The sequence below is a fragment of the Mastigoproctus giganteus genome, chromosome 6, assembly GCF_048544385.1.
Source record: "Mastigoproctus giganteus isolate SK-2022 chromosome 6, ASM4854438v1, whole genome shotgun sequence".
Lineage (NCBI taxonomy): Eukaryota > Metazoa > Arthropoda > Arachnida > Uropygi > Thelyphonidae > Mastigoproctus > Mastigoproctus giganteus.
Genome location: NC_143580.1, coordinates 174658103 through 174678947, shown reverse-complemented (window position 1 = coordinate 174678947; position 20845 = coordinate 174658103). Strand labels below are relative to the sequence as shown.

Here is a 20845-nt window from a genome sequence, read left to right as displayed (position 1 = left end):
AGCTGTTGACAGTCAACCATATTCTTAACATGACATTGGATTCCAAAGGCTATTAAAAAAAATTTGCCCAAATTACATTATTCCAAGTAGAAAATATTTCACTGATAAAATCATTCCAGATATGTTTTAGAAGGTAAAAACAAAACTTCAAACATCCCTTGATAAAGCCACCAACATTTCTTTAACCACTGATATTTGGACAGCTACTACAAAAAATTCTCTATTTCTGAGTATTACAGGCCACTTGCTTTCAAATGAGTTTGAACAACACAGGGCTGTACTAAGAATTCCATTTTCAGGCTCTCGTGCAGGGATATGGATCAGTGAATAGTTGAACAATGTGCTAGAAGGATATAGGATCTGAAAAAGCAAAGCCTTCCTCATATTGCAAGATTCTGTAGCAAATATGGTAGCTGGTGTCACTGGTAGTGGTTTACAGTCACAATCATGTTTCATACATACATTACAACTTTCAATAAATGACTCCGTGTTTGCCCAGCAGGCTGTAAGGACTTGTTACTATTAATAGGAATATTATAAAATACTTCAGTCATTCTGCTTCAGCAGTTAACAAATCAGTGGAAATACAGGAGCAGCTAAATTTAAAGAAGCATAAATTAATTCAAGATGTATCCACTTGTTGGAATTCAACGTATTACATTCTGGAAAGAAACACAGAACAGTGAAAAGCTCTTCAACATATACTGTGGATAACAATATTCCAACCTTAAGTTCATACCAGTGGGGTCTTGTAGAAAAAAACTGTCCAACTTCTAGGTCCATTTTAAGAAATCACTAATAAAACTAGCTAAAGAGAATCTACCACTTTAATGATAATTCCTACAATTTTGACTCTTGTGAAAAGCTTTTCCGCTTAGATGAAAAATAAATCTTTGTGTTTATCTACTTTTATAGATCCTAGATTTAAGATAATTTTGAAGAAGTGATATGAAAAACAAAATAAAGGAAGGGCTTTTAGAAGCTCTGGAGCAAGATCAAATGGAGGTAAGAGGGGATTCTTTTGATGAAATTTCAACAGGATATGCTTCAACCAGTTCTACTGAAGATCAAGATACCCCAGGCTTTACTATGACTTTTTCAAATTTGTTTGATGGATTAGCTTCTGATAAGACATTGTTCAAAAATAAATAAATTTGCTATAACAGCAGCCAAACTCCCGCAAATGTTTACTTAAGCCATTTCAGAGTATCAAAGCTATCTGATGAATCTCTTGGTAGTGATTAACTGGCTTAAATTTAGCAGGAAATGGCCGATTAATAAAACCGATTAATGATTAATCAGCGAAGGAGCCGAGTAGGCTGATTAATCGGTGCATCCTTACTAGGAAGGTATTAATCACTAGCTAAATGCAGTGAATACAGTGGGCCCCAACATCAGAGGTAACTAGTTCTGCAAAACCCATTGTATGTTGAAAATATTGTTAAGTTGAAACCAATAATACATTGATTTCCTGTAATTCATTCCCCAACAACACATAAAATAGGTATTTCTTACATGTTCAAAATTAGTGATAAAAATAGTCATGAAACATCTTAAAATAAAAAAAAAAAATAAATAAATTAGCATTTACCTTCGACTTGAAGTGCAGAGCTGATGAAATCAATGGTGGTGTGGTGTGGTGGTGGTGTGGGTGGTGGTGGTGGTGGGACTCTATATCAAGTGTCAGGTGCTTTTCAGTCTTTTGTTACTACTGGTAAAGAAACTGTCCAAAGTGCACTGTTTTTGACTTTTTTGTAGCTTTCTGAATTAAGAAATGACTTCGTGTGCTCCATTTTGCACATCATAAGTTCAGTGTTTTTAATGTTGGGGTGTGTATATTACTTCTCTTAAACACTCACAACAAGAAATGACAGTCTTCAGCTGATAATTTTTTGGGTGTCTTTTTCTTCCTCTTCCTCTCCAGTGTCACTCTCTGTAATTTTCTCCAACTCTTGTAGTTCCTCTGTTGTTAGCTCACGCCCATGAGTGTCAATAATGTCCTCCACATTCTCTTCACCAACTTCCAGGCCCATTGATTTTTTCAAGAGTGACAATATCATTTGTCAAAGCACCATCATCTTCAAATCCTTCAACAACGTTATGGATAATTAAAGGCCAGATGTTTTTCAAGGCTGAATTTAAGCACCTGGTGGAAACATCATTGCAAGAACTTAAAACCAGCCTCACACAATCCAGCATGTTGAACTTCAACCTCCAACAATCTGAGGGTAACAGCATTTTCATCAGAGGTCAGTGCAAAGAAACTTGTGAACATTTTCGTGGTGTAGGTTTTCTTGAAGTTTGCAATCACTTGCTGGTCCACTGGTTGAAGAAGAGTGGTGTTGGGTGGCAAAAATTTGCCTCAAGAGATTGAACAAGGTTGGGATCATAGCCTGGTGCATTATCCAGCAGGAGCAGTACCTTCACAGGAAGCTTATTTTTCGCAAGATAACTCTTCACTAAAGCACAGAAAACTTCAAGCTCCCATTCATTGAAGACATATCCTGTAACCCAGGCCTTCTTGTTACTGTGCCAAAACGCTCCCAACATGCCTTTGTCAATCTTTTGTTGTTTAAATACTCTGGGGCTATTAGCATGATATGCAAGTAAAGGCTTCAGCATAAAATCAGAGGCATAGGCTCACTCTCCTTTTGGGTTCCAATCTTTCATAAGCTTATTCCCAAGTATACTAGTCTCATCCTCAGTGATGTATGCTCTCCTGGGCATTCACTTCCAGAAGAGGCTGGTTTCATCAACATTAAAACACTGGTGGGTAAGATAATCCTCCTGATCAACAGACTCTTGGAATTCAACTTTAAAGGTCTCAGCTGCTTTTTAATCAGTACTGGATGCCTCCCCATGCCTTTCAACACTTTTGACATTTGCCCTTTTTTTGAAGCGCTCAAACCAGCCTGTGCTGGCTTTAAAGTCTTCAAAGTGCACAGCACTGCCGCTGGTTGATGGCGCTTTAAGTTTCAGATTGTCATAGATCTGAAATAATCGTACGAGTGATGTTCCGCTCGCCATGTGTTGAACAATAAAAAAGATGCTAACTGGTTGAGAACAATTGTACGAGATGCGCCACGCGTCTGAAAATTTCCACCCCATGTATTGTTCCAGCTATATCGGAAAGCTGTCAGTACCTGCAAATATCATTGGTCCTTAAAATAAACGATCACATGGAAGGTATATCGGATGTCGATGTCATCGTAAGTCAAGGCCCCACTGTATATGTATTTTCTACACATTGTAGTATCAATTTGTTGTAAACAAGTATGCTGTGCAGAGAGTCCAACATTTGAGTGATATTTATATGTACAGTATAGGTTTTTCTTTCTTTGTATTATTTAAAGAAATTATTTTTTTATTTATAAAAACATTGTCATAATTTCAAGGGAAAAATTGAAGTAATAAGGGAATGATTAGTGGTTTTGTATAGAAAATTGCCACTCTATTTAATGTAGGAGTTTTTGCAAAAGCAACTTGTATATTAAGTTGATGCTTCTTTCAAAGAAATAACCAAATAAAGTGAGTGAAGGCCATATGAGTCACTTTTTATGGTATGTACAGTAATCTTGTTTCCTGTTACTATGCAGATTTTTTTTTGCTGAATAAATTAAAATTCTTGCAAAGACAAAACGAAGAAAAATCAGTTTTACAGAAAGTTTGTATTGATATCTTAGTATGTTTAATTTTAGGTAATAATTGCATTAAATACTGAAGGACCTGAAGCTGAACAACTGAAAGAAATGATTAGGATCAAAGGAGCTGAGAAGATAAGAGAACAGCTTCATGTTTATATCAAGTGCTTAAAAAAAGGTATTTTTAAAGTATTTTTAAAATCTGATTTTTTTTTTTTTTTTTTTTTTTTTTGCTTCTGCGGGAATTTAAATTGTTTTGAATAGTTACAAAAGGTCTGAATGTCTGATTTTTATATATATAAAAATGGTCAGCATTCTGTTCTGGTTATCTGCAGGTGGTGTATTTTCACACTCCTATGTATTGAGCTCTTATTACACAAGATAATTTATTAACTTTTTTATAATATTTATAAAATAAGCTACTTTAAAATAAAAAAAAGAAAAAGAAAAAAAGACTTTATTCAAATGGCAAGCAAAAAGTTATAGCTTGCATCATGCATATTACTTGATTTTTATGTAAGCAAGATGTATCATCATGTGGACATATATTATGCAATTTGAAATAAGTCTTATTTAAAAGAAACTTTTATCCATTGATGAAATATTCTCATCGTAGAGAAATATTAAAACAAAAAAATACTGAAGTGACTAAAAATTCAAAATAATTTTTTTCTCATTTGCATGGCTTCATATTCTGTTTGCAAAAAATAACAATAGTTGCCTGTCATATTGCTTGAGAAAACAATCCAGCTGTTAAAAGTGAATTTTTAACAGCATATGGTAGTCTAAATTTTTATAGTTATTTGTTCCAAAACCTTCACAAAATATTGTTAAGACCACATGTAGAAGAAGTAGTACCAAGTGTACATCTACTAGTACCATAGAACTTTTCCTAAAAACACTCTTTTCATGCTGGTTAACTCTCGACATCACAGTTCTGTTCTGCTTCATTATCTCACATGCAGAGAAAACAGCATTACAGAGTAAAATCTTTGTATAAGTGCCACCCACATTATTAATATTAGAATGGCTGAATTGATGCAAAGGAGGAAAATACTTTCTCCATGTAAGAAAAAAAGGGGAGGGGGGACATTAACTCATACTTTCCCCCTTAGCAAAAAACTGATCATCCAATTCTTCTTTGAACCTAATCTAACTTTCTGCCCTGGTGTCATTTTGACAAGCATCTATTCCAATCATCGATGCCTTTTCCCAAAAGTTAACTTCATGAGATCCAGCTTTCTGTTACTCCTTGAGATTTTATTTTTCTGTACCCTGGTTTGTGTGGTTATATACCTTCATTTTACTGATTTCAATTTGGTTGGCAAGGTTTTCACTCTTTAGCTTTTAAACTGTTCTTCACATGGACATCAGTTAGCACCGATCACCAATCTCGTTGTCCTAAATCTTTTTAGACTTAGAAGCGATCTTTTTAGATTCCAGACTTGAATTCAGTATTCTGTGTAGACTTTTCTTATACAGAGGAATAAACACATCTTCTCCTGTGTGCAACGATTCTATAAGTATATTGACAGGATGTTATAGTCACTTTCTAGTTACTTGTTTACATTGTGCAGCAAATTTCATATCTGATGTGTATTATAACCAGGGCTGCGGAGCCAGAAGAAAATTTTGCGGCTCCAGCTCCTTTAATTTATCAAAATCTTGATTTAGTTTTGAACTGTTGAAGTGAGCAATGATCATGCCCAACTGACAAATGAAAACACCTGTTGGAATGATCTTTACATTATAGGCTAAAAATACACAGTTAATTTGACCTTTAATTTAAGGAACAAAAATGAATTAATTATGAATTGAAAACAACTTATTGCATTATAGGAAAATAAATTGACTTATATTTGCCATATAAAAACATGCAAATTAACTTTAATTCACTTAAAAACTGAATTTTTGCATTTTTAATTATGTATAGCCAGTGGTGAGCTGTGAATATTTTAACAATGGGCTCACAGTTTTTCGGACTTTCTACCAAGTAAATTTGATCGGTCACGGAAGTGACGTCATCTGCGGCTTCCACTTGAGGCACTTCCCACGATCGCACTACCAGTAGTGTGATTAGAGCAAGTGACGCATTTTTCGTGACCGGTATGATATCTCAAACCAGGAGTGGATTTTGGGGGTGGACAATACGGTTAATTACCCCCTTAACCATGATTATAAGTGAATGTGTAAAACGTTCCTAGATCTATCTAAAAAAAAAAAAAAACTTAAAAACCTGGTCGTCATGCTTCTCCTTACGATGATAACTGGATAAGACAGTGTCTGGAGTTCTAACTTTTTAGAATTTTTGTATAGTATTACGTTACAATCATGCTTCTCGAAGTTACTACTACAGTAAGTCTGATTGCAACAATACAAATATTTGTCAACAATTTCTTTTTTCGTCTCGCATTTTCGTTACATTCCATTGTTAGGTCCCCTAACAGCTGCATATGTCACTTCAACTACAAGATTGGTACATCAATCGGTGCTGCTTTACAAAGATATTTAGATACGTTGCACTTGCAAGTATATATCTCTTGCTTTAGTTATCATAAATCCATTGTATCTTGTCTTCCAGAAATTATGAAAATCTGTGAATGATCAATAAAATATTACAATAAAAAAGCTCTTATTTTGTAATCAATATATACAAATCAAAATACCTAAAAGAAATGCAAAGGATGTTTCGCATCTACTGTGCGTGCTCGTCACACGCACAACTTTTTTTATTCGTCTTTTTTTTAAACTAGGGAAATATAATGGATACATTTTTTTCATGATAAAATTTTAATATTATGAATAAAAAAATAACATGAAATATTTCGAATATCACAAATAACATAAAACTATCACAAAACATTCCACAATATAAAAACAAATATTACATAAAAAACAAACTTTCTAGAAAAAGTAAACAAAAAATCAGATTACATGAAAAAAAAAATTATTTCACAAATATTTAAGAAAAATTTATTCTAAAAATTGCCATATAGAATAACCCCAGGGGCTCACATCTGGTGAGTATGGGCTTGGCACACCCAGGGTCCTGAGCTGGATATCATCATTCTTCTCTTTCTTGGTGATTCCTTTCTTCTCTCTCTCTCTCTCTCTCTCTCTCAGGGTAACTTGGGATTTTTTTTTGGCTGGTGCAGCATGTCTCAGGCTTCCTTCCTTGCACTGTATGGCTAATAATAATAATAATAATACTTCTTTATTAATATTTGTTGTCGATCTTCTGCTTTGCTCAATAGCTGAGTGATGATTTGACGTAGCGATCTGGATCAAATTGAAGCAATGGTTTTCCATTTAGATGTATGGTCTTCATAATCTGCAACATGTTTAATTGTCACAATATTATTCATTACGCTTGAAAGCTGAACTCAGCTTCAGTACTGCTAATCGCAATGGTTTTAAAGATGTTTTCTGACTTTTCTTAATTGAAAAGGGAATTTTACTCTATTTTAAAGATAAACTGTCTTTGAAAAAATCTCTAAAATCATTAATTTTTATTTCATATTTTATCAGAAAACTTAAATTTCTTATTCGGTTTTCACCGCCTTACCATAGAGACGAAAGTTCTTTCACATTCCAGGATTTCGGGTAGCGTATGTTTAAAATTTCTTTCAATTGTATCATTATTTTCTTTATTTCATTCAAAATCACCCTGTTGCATTAATAACTTATCCTTTAAGGATAAAACAATGCATTTAATAACTTGTCACAAGGTAATTTTTTTACTTTCGATTTTGATTCCTTCAAATTCTTTCCACTTCAATATGCTCTCAAATTTAGCTCCATAATTACCTTCAGAATTTTTCAAATTAGCAATAGCATTGATAGTTCGAATAATTAATTTATCTGCTTTTACCTTTTTTTTCTCGGTAAAGCTTCTGAAAGGTAAGAGAGATCTTGCAGGATGTCGATCATTAGTGCTAAATGGTTAAAAAATTCCAAATTTAAAAGTCGATTTAATAATCCGGAATATTTAACTTCTGATTCAAAATGTTTGCACAAAGCAGGATAATTCCTCCAACCCACAATTGCCGTCCGCAAGCTGCATCGTGGCCCGAACACATGACCGATCTTTATAGTTTCCACATCAAGTTCGTTAGCAATCATTCTTAATTCGTGCTAATTTTTTGGAGATTGGTAATAGTTTTTTTTTAATTATTACTTGTATGCCATTATATTTTAGAACATTTTCTACACAGTGAAAGGCTTGACAAAGTTTCAAAATCTGCCAACATTTCATCTTCTTACCAGTTTATATAATATCTTAGTTGCCTCAATTCCCCCCCCCCCCCTACATTGCTACTCTCACTAGTTCTTTGAATACAGTGCAAAAAGTCGGAATCACACGGATATTCAGCTACTGTGACCTTCAACTACTGAAACATAGACGGAGAAATTTACTGGAAGGCATGGATCACTCACTTCTCCGAAAAACATATGTCCGTTTTTCGGAGTAAAGGGGAACCACAACACAGGTTGACAAGAGGCTATAATCACTGTTGAGAATCTTTTTAATCCTCTGACTGGCTATGGAACGCATATTGACTAGCGCAACTTCTCGGTATGTGACTGCATATGTCACAGAGAAGGAAGATACGTTACTACTCTGTGGCATAGGTTTTACGGACACCATTGTGAAACGATAATCCCTTTCTAACATTGTGAAACAGTAATCCCTTTCACCCTTAATTTGCACTTTCTATTTACCTAAATTGCCTCAAGGCCAGAGGTGAGAACAATGCATACAAAGTTCTCTCCTAACCCATTCGTTAAATGAAATTTTATTCGTTCAGCGGAAATTGATAATAATAATAATAAACTATTTCAAATGTAATTACCAAGGGGAATCAAAAAAAAATTCGCTATAAAGAAGTTCATTAAACAGAGGTCACACTGTAATTAAATCAAAAATGAAGCAATTTTAAAATACATAACCGATTGATTGCGCCATTAAAATGCTGAGAATGGGATCCCCCTCTCCCCACCGTAGTTTTGGCTCTGGATACTCAATAATTGCATTCAGGATTTCATTTGTAAAATAAATGATTATCTCAACAATGGGCTCACAAATTTTCATAAAAAATAGCAATGGGCTCTCATGAGCCCATGCGAGCCCACTATAGCTCACTACTGTGAATAGCAGTTTGTTCTTAGGAACAAGATTTCCTCAAGCAAATCCTCTTTCATTGATGCTTTCAAATCTGATCTAATGATTTTTAGATCTGAAAATAAATGCTCTACACTGGTTTGAGTAGGGGGGCAATGCAAACATCAGTTGTGCAACATCTCTTATGATTTTAGGGTACTTTAATATTGCATCTTTTACTGAAACTGGCATCTTTGATTGACGATCAATTTTTTTCATCTTTAGTGAGGGACACATACTTCTAACTTGAATTTAGTCAATGTGCTAATAACATGTGATATGCCTTTTTCTAATTCCAGTTGACAGCTTTTCGAGCTATGCTGTTTGTCAATAATCTTTTCAAAATCAAACTCATCTTCAGAATTAATTTTAATGATGATGATGGTGGATTGCTTTGTATTTCATCTCCTGGGGCGGCATTCTTGAGGATTTCTTATTCTGAGTGCTATATCACATAAAGCTTCCTTTGCTTTGCTTTGTTGTCCATCTGTTAATAAACATCTATACTTGAGATCAACATAAATGCTAGCTAATATTACATCATTTCCCAATAAAGATTTTTCCTTAACTTCTATGGAGGTCATGACACCTTCAGCTATGGGACCATATATCTTGGAGAGGCAGTAAATCAGAGGCTTCCATCCATTTAGGAACTGACCAGGAGTCAAGTCTTCACCTTGAATTTTCTTTGTAGTAGTAGTGTGGTTGGTAAAGAAAGTTTTAAGTTTCTGCACCTGGTCCCACAGTACTTCTGTTAGTGTTAGTTCAGGGTTGGCTGGCCATATCAATAAGGACATGTGTTGTGTCTTATGTAAGGCAGCCTCTAAACATTAGTTCATCTCGGCCATGGTTGTGTGTGTGTGTGTGTGTGTGTGTGTGTGTGCGCGTGCGTGTGCGTGCGCGCGTGTGTGTTCATTTAGCTACCAAGAAGCAGTGATCACCAGAAAAGCTGCTTCCCAGTACCCATCCATGCCACCAGTTCCAGTAAGTGGTCCATCATCATATATGTACTACCCCACTATAGTAGCTTGATCCAAAATTGCTACTTTTCCAGCATGCCGTTTAATTATTGCTTCTATTTTTGGCTTTCTATCAGCTAGTACAACCTGTCTCACCTTATTTACAAGAGCAGTTGCATGTTTATTTCCTAAGCCATCACAAATTGCCAGCTGTAAAGTATGAACACCACAACGCATGTACTGGACTCTTAAGAGGTTTGAAATTTCATCCATGATGTCACTTAAAATCCAGTTCTGCTTCTACGTCATCATCAGGTTCTAATTCTGGAGTCCCACCACTTGATTCATCTCTTTCACTTTCATCATCTGTTATTGAATCGCCTTTTTCTCTCTCTCTCTCTCTCTCTCTCTCTCTCTCTCTCTCTCTCTCTCTCTCTCTCTCTCTTTCTCTCTCTCTCGGTCTTTATTTAACTTCTCAGTGGTACTTGACATGTTGGAGGAATTGTCGATCACAATGCACAATACATGCTCCTTATTTCAAACTCTTGCAGAACACCTTTCACTAGTTGATTAAGGTACTCGCTTGTATGTTGGGCAACAAATGGATCGGTGTTTAACCCTTCAGCAGCAAAATGAGTGGTCATAATTTAGAGTAAAGAATTCGTATTAAATTCTTAGTGAAATTTGGTAGAAGCATTGGAAATGGTTACAGAAAAAGCGTATGGTAAATGAAACCATGAGTCAGCCACATGTGGATGAATGGCATAAATGGTTCAGAGAGAGAGAGAGAGATGGGAAGATGTCCATGATGACAAGACAGGAAGACCTCCAACACCAGGTGAGAATGTTGAAAAAATTCTAGAGATCATATGCCAAGACTGTCAGATGAGCATTCAACTAATTGCAGAACAGTTGCATGTTGAGAAAGAAACAGAACAGTTTTGACAGAGTAGTTGGGCATGAGAAAGGTGTGCACATGAGAAAGGTCTGCACTTCCTGACAGACGATCAAAAGCAGAAATGCGTGGAAATTAGCTGTGCAGATTTGGAAAAAATTTGTGAAACTCCTGACTTTTTGGATTCAGTGATAGTAGGAGATGAATCCTGGGTCTTTCAGTGTGACAAACCAAGCGTCAAAGCATGCAGTGGCAAACTCCCTCTTCTCCCCATTTAAAGAAAGCAAGATTGTCTTGATTACAGATCAAGTCCATGCTTGTCATTTTCTTTGATTGTTGTGCATCATGAATTTGTCCCACCAAATCAGAACGTTAATCAGACAATCTACATTGAATTTTTAGGAAGATTTATTTGAAAGACACAGCCCAACTTATGGCTGGACAAACATGGTGTTTTTTTTTTTTTTTTTTCCCATGTCATTTCTCTGTTGCAGTGAGTTAAAGGAAAACAAGGTCACAACATTGGTGTGCCCACCTTATTTGTAAGATCTGTCACTGTGTGACTTTTCTGTTCCCACAAATTAAAATTCACTTCAAAGGAAAACAATTTGAGGACTTAGCAGATGATCAGAAGAACACAACAACAACAGCAATTAAAGATGGTATCTTCCAAGAACTTCTGCTACTGCTTTAGATCCTACAAATTGTGACTGGAGTGCAGAATAGGCTTGGCAGGAGAGTACTTTGAAGGAGATAAACATTGAAATTCTTATATTTCAAAGAATAAATGATTTAAAACATTTCTGTTTCTTTGTAGCCACTTTGTTGATGGAAGTTTCTTGCAACAGTCAATCAGCCACTGAAGACAAACTTACACACATCCATCCTGCAACCTTGTTTCCTCAGTTCGAATTTGTACACTCTCATGTGGGTAGTCTGAGTGAGAGAAAAAGATGCCATTGAGCATTCTTAGTCAGCATTGAGCTTGCTCAATCCATTCAAAGCCTTAAAAACCTAAATCGGATCACCTCACAGGTGCCTAGTATCCATACCCTGCAACTTACAGAACTGAAGCCTTTCTTGGTAAGCCACCCTTTCATTCCCTTTATCAGTCTCATTGCCCTTCTCTGCACCTGATCTTGTTAATAGCATACCCTGATTGCTGTCATTAAACACCCTGCCAACCTTTGTATAATTAAGCCTGATATGCCTGCATCAGTATCATTAATAAATACAGAAAATAACAATGGGCCGAACACTGGAGGGATTCTGCTAATAATATTAGTCCAAGAAGTTTAGTGATAATTGATGACCACGCCTCTGTCTTCTCCCGCTCAACCATCCCTTTATCCAGAGCAGTAACATGCCTTTAATGCCACACTCTAGTTTGTACAGCAGTCTTTTTATGAGCAGCGGTATCAAAAGTTTTATTAAAATCCAAGTATATGACATCCAAATTAATTTTTGCATACAGTTTCTTTGTTACTGCATCACAGTATCCAATCAAATTGGTAAGACAAGAATTGCTGGTCCAGTGCAGGTTGGCAGATCGACCATATTTAGCAGTCAAAGGCTTGAACCGCTGTCTACTCAAAGAGCATGTGCTACTACACTCCCACTCCTGACAACTCGGCTACAGAGGCCTTCAAGTATATGATAATCCAAGATCTATGATAATGGAAATCCAAGTATATGATATAAAAATTATTTTTTGCATCCAGTTTCTTGGTTACTGTATCATAGTGATCTGTCAGATTGATTAGATAAGACCATCCCTTAACAAATCCATGCTGTGACTGCAGTAGAATTGCATTTCTCTCTGGATGGTCCTGCATTACTTTTTTACCTAGAGACTCCATTGCTTTCTCTGGAACAGAAGTTAAGCTAAAAGATTTGTAATTATTGATGTCAACCACGTGATCTTAACCACTACCGAAACCAAACTTACTCATCTGTAGTTTGCCATCACCTCTTCTGAACCTTGTGGACTGGGAGAGATTTTTGTGTTTCTCCATTGGATGCTGGGGCAGTCTTCTTTGAATTCTCTGGAATCCAATGATCTCATTTGCATCCTCAGCATAATGATACGTTCACATAGGGCTATTTTTAGTATGTCACATATACCATCCATCTTGTACAATTGATCCTCAAATTCAGCAATTCCTTATTGAGCAAATTACCAGAGAACTGGGAAACTTAATTCTCTGGTTGGCCATTCACCACAGTAGTTTGTTAGATCTGATTGTGCAAGATGGGGATTATCTCACCTGTTCCTTAGTAACACTGTTAAATTGGTTAGATAAGGGAATTGTTAAATTGCTTTTTGTAAACAAGATTTGCCATTCATTGATAAGTAACGGATTACTTCATTTTCTGAGTTTCTTAATTCCTACATCCCAATAAATTGGGGTAAAAATTCACTAAACACATTTATTAATGAAAGTTCTAAACGTTTCAGTTGTTCTTTGTAACTTTGTAAACACCATTGACACAACTTTGTATTTACACAGAGGCAATCTAAACAAAATTAAGTAACTCAGAGAATTTTAGCCATTCTAAACACATGCAGATTATTATAATATTTTGGAAAAGGTTGTATTATTCAGGTTTCTCCACACTAATACTTCAATAAAGCATTTGTGAAACTTCCCCTTGCAAATTATACCTACAATATGTTTTGGAAATGTGTGGAAGCAAAGTATATACAGGGTGTTTCAGTTAAACGTTTCAGAACTTCTAAGAGGGGTAGGGTACATCCTGACAACTCGAAATCATATACCAATGGGCAGAATCGAAAATTCCGAGCTTTAGTGCAGGGAATCTTAATTTCGCACAAGAACGCCAAGTTAGTATGATGGATGATTACACAAACGCAGAGTTAGCCGATATGCATTTGGCGTACGGGCCTGCAAATTGTAGTGGGCCAGCCGCACAGCGTTTGTACGCGGAACGATATCCGACGAGGCGTATTCCCAGTCATAATTTCTTTGCAAGACTGCACCAGAGGTTAGCTGAGAGAGGTTCATTTGAAAGAGCTGACAGGGACAGGGTAAGAACAGCACGGACTCCAGCCGTCGAACAGAATGTGCTGCAGCATGTACAGGGGAATCCAAGAACGAGTACACGAAGTCTAGCAAACGCAGTCGGGGTTTTCCATTACAGCGTCTGGAGGATTCTCCGAGAACAAGACATGCATCCGTTTCACGTGCAGCGTGTCCAGACACAGCAACCGGAGGATTATGCACCTCGTATTGCTTTCGCACAGTGGTACCTTGGAAAATGTGCTACAAATCCCCTTTTTCCTGCTGAAGCGTTGTTTTCCGATGAGGCATCCTTCACAAGGGAAGGAATTTTCAACATGCATAACGACCATATCTGGGCAGTCGAGAACCCGCATGCAATACGACGTTGTGCAGCACAGATTCGATTTTCGGTCAATGTATGGGCCGGTATTATGGGAGATCACCTCATCGGACCTTACCTGTTACCGTGTCGTCTAACCGGACCTATCTACTTGATCTTTCTGCAGCAAGTATTGCCACAACTTTTGAGAGATGAACAGATTTCTGCATCGACGCAACAGACAATGTGGTTCCAACACGATGGAGCCCCTACCCATTATAGCAGAGATGTTCGTAACTACCTGGATGTCACATTTGGTCAACAGTGGATCGGGTGTGGTGGTCCCGTGCATTGGCCTGCTCGGTCACCCGACCTATCATGTCTTGATTTTTATTTCTGGGGTCATATGAAATCGCTAGTTTATGACACCCCTGTTGACAATGCTGAGGAGCTGGTTGCAAGAATCGCAGTAGCTGCCGAAGAAATTCGAAATTCGCCTGGAGTATTCCAGAATGTTCGGATGTCCATGCGTCGGAGATGTGAGGCGTGCATTGTAGCCCGTGGAAGAAACTTCGAACACTTACTTTAATCCATGTACCTTTTGCTTCTTTTCATGTATTATTAAAACGATTTCTCACTTACGGTCTCTTTTCTTTATGGTGCTTCTGTGTACAACACCGCTTCAGGAAAGCATTTCCGACCCCACATTGCTATATGATTTCGAGTTGTCAGGATGTACCCTACCCCTCTTAGAAGTTCTGAAACGTTTAACTGAAACACCCTGTATATATTGAAATATGGAAAATTAGTTTGTTACTATATTTTATACAGTATTTACTGTGTGTTACCTCTCTCTGCATTGATGGGGGTGCTTCATTTGAAGTTACACTATAGAAAAGTGTTATTGTTTTATTTTATTTTTTTGTGACTTTTATAACTATGTTCTGACCATCCAATATCTGAAAAATTTCCATGTTCCTGCAAGGAAATTGGAATTTAGCTATCAGTTGGCTCATAAGTTTATGAATTGTAATTATACTCAATTTTAGAAATATGAATTTCTTTTATATAGGCTCAGTACAAATCCTTATCTTGTTGCAAGCAGTTATCTTGTTTTGCATTTTTGCTTAATAGGAAACTTTTTAGTTAAATAAGAAGTACAGTGGTGATTCCGGTTATTTGGGACACAGGTTAATCAGGGCAGCCGTTTATTTGGGACAAATCTTAAAGAACAGAACCAAATCGAGAAAATAGGCAGGGTTTTCTTCGCTTAATTGGGACAACGTGCCGTTTAATCGAGGTGGGGGTCGCAGCACTTGAGATTACCCTATAATTGTCTCCAACCATACTACATGGCCTGGTTGGATTTCTGAAAGTCACAACCATAAAACAATTAGCAGCTTCAGTTTATTGGGCTTTTCTGTTAGTGCAATCTATTATAAATGGATGTTAACTCGATCTTATTGAATTTGTGAATACCGACAGCTGGAATTCTGTGGAGCTTTTATGTTATTATGGTGAAATGTGTTTTCCCTGTCATGAAATCTTCAATCTTATAAAAAAAAAAACGTAAATTTTCAGAATTTAAGGTTCTTAAACTTGTTATTCCGTATCTCACTTGCACATATCATGTTAGTTGTAATTTGTGTGTGCCGTGTTCTTTGTTATTGATTGCTTATCTTTTTTTTTTACTGTTTTAAATTTTAACACCCCCCCCACCAAATGTCAGTGAACAGAAATATCAACTAGTTAGTATGTACATATTTCAGTGTGTATTAAGCTATGCACACATAAGAGTATATTCATTTTGCTAACCTATTTTTCTTCCATTTTTCACGTATCATTTAATTTTTTAATTGGTAAGGTAATAAAGTGTAAATTTGCTTAATATATCTTTACTTTTATAGCCTATGGACAATATTCCTCCTATTTTCGCTTGTTAGAATTGCTGTTTAATAGAATTAAAATTCAATTCACAAACTTGATCACAGTGACTGGCACTTACTACATATCATATAGTGAACTGTACTGTACTGTACTGTACTGTGGTGAATCCATCATAACGTGATTTGATCGTGCAGAGAATCATTTGTTATGATTGATACTGTATTTTTAACTATTTACGTGAAACTTTGCATAATTGGGGCAACTGCTTAATTGGGCCAAAATGCACTAGTCCTGATTGTGTCCCAAATAACCGGAATCCACTGTATATAGCTATTTTTGAGTTCTCACATTCAGTTTTTATTTAGAATTTTCACAGGGTATGATCCTTCCGGTGAATAAATCATCTTTTCCCATAGTAAAAACTGTTAAAAAAGATCTTTTGTGCAAAGATTTGGTAAGTAAAATTTTTGATTCTTGTGAAGTAAGTTCTTTCCAAGAGCTTTAAATATTTTTCCTGACAATCTGCAAATAACTTTTGATTTTTGAATAATTAACTGTACGTGTTTTGCCATAGGAGTTTGATAATAATGGGCATTTTTATGCAAGTATTTGGTCTGGTGCAAATCCTTTTAGCTTTGTTTCAGACCAAGCAGAAATTAGGAGATTTCTGCTTGGTCTGAAAGTATTTAAATACACTAGATGTAGGTGTATTTTAATTGTGAAACCTGCTCTTTCTTACTATGACTATTGCTACTTCACTTTGATTATGTTGTATATGTTCTTCCAGCAGTTTAACTTTTAATGTACCCTGTATTTTTCGGTTTCTTTTTGTTTTGTGAATTTTTTTTTTTTTTTTTTTTTTTACATGAATAAAATGAATGAATGAATGTGAAATAAATGAATGTGCTTATTTAATTTTATGATTAAAATTATATAACCAATTAAACCTGAATACTAAATCACCATTAAAAATGCACATTTGTGCATTTTTAATTGGTGATTTAACTTGTTTTTCTGGTGTTACAGCTATTAATGTTAGCATTAATTTTCTGCTTCTTCTCGCTAATTTGTTTATAGGTGTCTCGTTTAAAATTGAAGTGTATAATTAGCAAATTACAATTCTGGAATTCCTGAATAATGCACTCTGCTCTTTGATTTACTTTTCACCCGTATTCTCATTATTTCCACTTGCAGTGTACCATTAGATTGTATAATCTAATGGCACTTGAAGTGGAAATAATGAGAATAATCTAACATCATTAAATTAAATAATTTAATTTCATAAGGGCTGTGAAGCTTAATTTTTTATCTTAATTTAAATTGATTATCATCCCTCCCCTTCCATCCCACAAGCTTTGATCATTTCATCATCATATGGAATGGCTTTATCTAGAATGAAATGTGTTAATGCTTCTTGTTTGTTGATCATTAGGAATCTTTTATTCAGATAATAATGGTCAAGTGTCATCTTGCTTCTAGAGTTATTTGATATTTCTTGTGAATATATTAGTAGATCTTGAATATTAAAGCTTTATTCAGTGTCAAACATTGTCTGGGCTGCATACCAAAAACAAGCTGAAACAAATGTAGAAATTTTTGCATGTTTTTGGGGGTGGGTAATTTATAAGAAGTTTTCGTTGATAGTATAAAAGTGTAAAATATTTGAATTTTTAATTCAAATACACTTAACATATTTGATGGCATATAAGATGCATGGTCATATAGGATGCACCCTCATTATTTTATAAAGGAAAATTAGGGAAAAAAAGTTTTAGTGTATTTAGGCATTTAATATTTATTATAATGTGTATATAGTAGGAAAAACTCATCTTAAACATGTGATCAGAACAGCAAGAAAAATACTAATACTGTATAATAATACATTATTTTATTATTTTTATTTTTTTTTACGTAGACCCCAAACACTTCTGTGAGTTTGAAGTTGGACAGTAAATGGATGTTGGCAGCACGTGTTCGGACTGTTTTGAAAGAGAGAGCAGGAATTATAGAAGCTAATTCAGAAGACCAGTGCCCATGGAAATATCTGTAGAAGAGGCATGCAACAGAAATAGTATGTCTGTCAGACAGCGAGAGACTCTGTTAGAGATGAATCATTAATTAACCTAACTGCCCTCTTCTGAATGGAATCAAGAAGCCTGAGAGAGGTTTTGGGGGCACCACCCCAGATGTGGGTACAATATTCCATGGTAGGGCGGATTTGCGATATGTACAGAGCGACCAGCTGTTTGGAAGAAAAATAAAAAAGAAGAGAGCGAAAGAGAAAACCAAGTTTTTTTTTTTTAGATGCAGAGGAAGCAATATTTGTAATGTGCTTGTGCCAAGAGAGAGAGATTAGAAGTCAGGGTAATCCCCAAAAGAGATATCATTTTGCCAAACACGATCGAAAGCCTTTGATATGTCTAGAGCAACTACTTGTGTTTCACCAAACTTTTCCGTTGAATTAATATATAATTGGGTAACATAAGCCAGAATATCACCAGTGGATTGACACTGACGGAATCCATACTGGCGATCGTTGATCAGATGGAAGGTTTCTAGGTAGTTTAAGAGTCGGTGGTTAATTGATTTCTTCATTACTTTAGAAAGAGTAGAAGTAATTGCAATTGGACGATAATTGGATGGGGGAGGTATTTGTCACCCTTTTTAGGAACTGCCTGGATATGAGCAAATTTCCAAACAGAAGGAAAAATACCTTTGGCATAAGAAAGTGAAAAAAGGTGGCAAAGAACAGGAGTAAGTTCAGGAGCACAGGTTTTGAGAACAAGTGAAGAAATACCATTGGGACATGGAGCTTTCTTAGCATCTGACAAATCTTTCTTCAAGATTTGTCAAAATCCTGACATCCTTTTGACAGAAGACCACAGGAGGCATTGAATGGAGCGTGTTGGGCATGGTGGGAGGTGTTTTATCAAGATCATTAATACATGAGTTGGAAGAAAATTGGGATGCTAGCAGGTCAGCTTTATCCTTGGCTGAAGTGACAACAGAACCATCTGGTTTGGAGAGAGGTTGGAGCAGAGATGGGCAAAAGTTGCAGCCAATAGCTTTGGCGAGTGACCAGAATGCTCGGCTACCCTTAGGAAAAGAAGCAAGTTTTCTACTCTTAGCCTGTTCAAACTCTAGTTTGGACTTATTAATAACTGCTCTACAATTGTTGCGAGCTTTGGTGTAGGCAGAAAATCAAGGTTATAAAGGACGAGATTTTAAAGTGGAGTGTAGTAGTAGTGGCATGTGATGCAAGAAAGCAAATGTATGAGCTTATGCAGCATCAGCCAAAAAAAAAAAAAAAAAAAATCACACCATTCCCTCCAAATGCCTGTCCAGTTCCTCCTTAAATTTATTCAAGCTATCAACTTCCACAATGACAGATGGAAGTTTGTTCCAGCAGTTAACCACCCGCTGGCTAAAGGCAAATTTCCGCACATCTAATCTACATCTGTCTTTTCTTAATTTGAATTTATGCCCCCTTAGGTTCGTAATCTGAACAAGTGGAAGGATCCCATCAGAATTCAGCGTGCTCAATCCATTCAAGGCCTTATATACCTCAATCAGATCACCGCGCAGGTGCCTAGTCTCCAGCCACTGCAATTTGCAGAACTTAAGCCTCTCTTGGTAAGAGGATCCCTTCATTCCCCTCACCAATCTTGTTGCCCTTCTCTGTACCCGCTCAAGTAAATCTACATCCTTCCTAAAATGAGGTCTCCAGACCTGTACGCAGTACTCAAGGCGTGGTCTGACCATTGCCTTATACAGAGGGATAATCAACTCCTTTTCCCTGCTAGCAAAATTCCTATATATCATTGACAAAACCCCATGACCTGCCCTGGCAGCCTGTCTGCATTGCTCAGAGAACTTCATATCTGACTGCACAATTACTCCCAGGTCTTTCATTTTCTACCACCTTAAGTGTAGTACCACACAGTTGGTACATTTCTCTGGGGTTATTTCTACCCATATGCAGTACTTTGCATTTGTCAAGGTTAAACTTCAGTTGCCACTTCTTAGCCCATCTGCCCAAATTATCTAGATCCTGTTGCAGTAGCAGACTGCCATTACTGTCATTAACAACCCTGCCAGCCTTTGTATCATCTGCATACTTCGACATTAAGCCTGATATACCTTCATCAATATCATTGATAAATATACAAAACAACAGTGGACCTAACACCGAACCCTGTGGGACTCCACTAATAACATTAGTCCAAGAAGAGCAGCACCCATTGATTACCATCCTCTGTCTTCTCGCACTTAACCATCCTTTTATCCATTGTAGCAACTTACCCTTAATACCATTCTGCTCCAATTTGTACAATAGTCTTCCATGCGCAACAGTGTCAAAAGCTTTCTTGAAATCCAAATATATGATATCAAAATTATTTTTTGCATCCAGTTCCTTTGTAACCACATCATAATATCCTATCAAATTTGTCAGACAAGACTTTCCCTTAACAAACCCATGCTGTGTCTGAATTATTGCTGCAGTCTTGTCTAGATGATCCTGCAATGCATCTTTAACCAGCGACTCCATTATTTTACCCGGAACAGAAGTTAAACTAACTGGTCTGTAATTACTCGTGTCACCCTTCGATCCTCCTTTGTGAATTGGGGATACATTTGCACATCTCCAGTCCGTGGGAACCTCCCCTGAGTCCAAGGATGCTCTCATAATTATGGCTAAGGGTTTGCTAAGTTGCCTTGCCGCCTCTTTTAATATAACTGGATAGATCCCATCCACCCCAGGTGCTTTTCTTACATTTAACTTCAACAATTTCTCTTCCACTTTGCTCTCAGTTATTACAAGATCATTAAGCACCCTGCTACAATTTGATAACCTTCTGCCATTTTCAAACCTTAATAATTCCTCACGTGTGAATGTAGATGCAAAATACTCATTCAGTTTGTTTGCTATCTGAGCAGGATCATCAACAGTCGAACCATC

General features: G+C 36.4%; 1 protein-coding gene across 1 annotated transcript in view; it reads left to right on the top strand.

Annotated features, from left to right (window-relative positions):
- LOC150084763 (activator of 90 kDa heat shock protein ATPase homolog 1) overlaps positions 1–20845 on the top strand; it is a 195885-nt gene that overhangs the window by 118117 nt on the left and 56923 nt on the right. Inside the window, exons 5-6 of the mRNA XM_090375515.1 lie at positions 3699–3819; positions 16251–16339. Of these exons, the coding sequence (XP_090231641.1) occupies positions 3699–3819; positions 16251–16339 (210 nt within the window). The remainder of the gene's footprint in view (positions 1–3698; positions 3820–16250; positions 16340–20845) is intronic.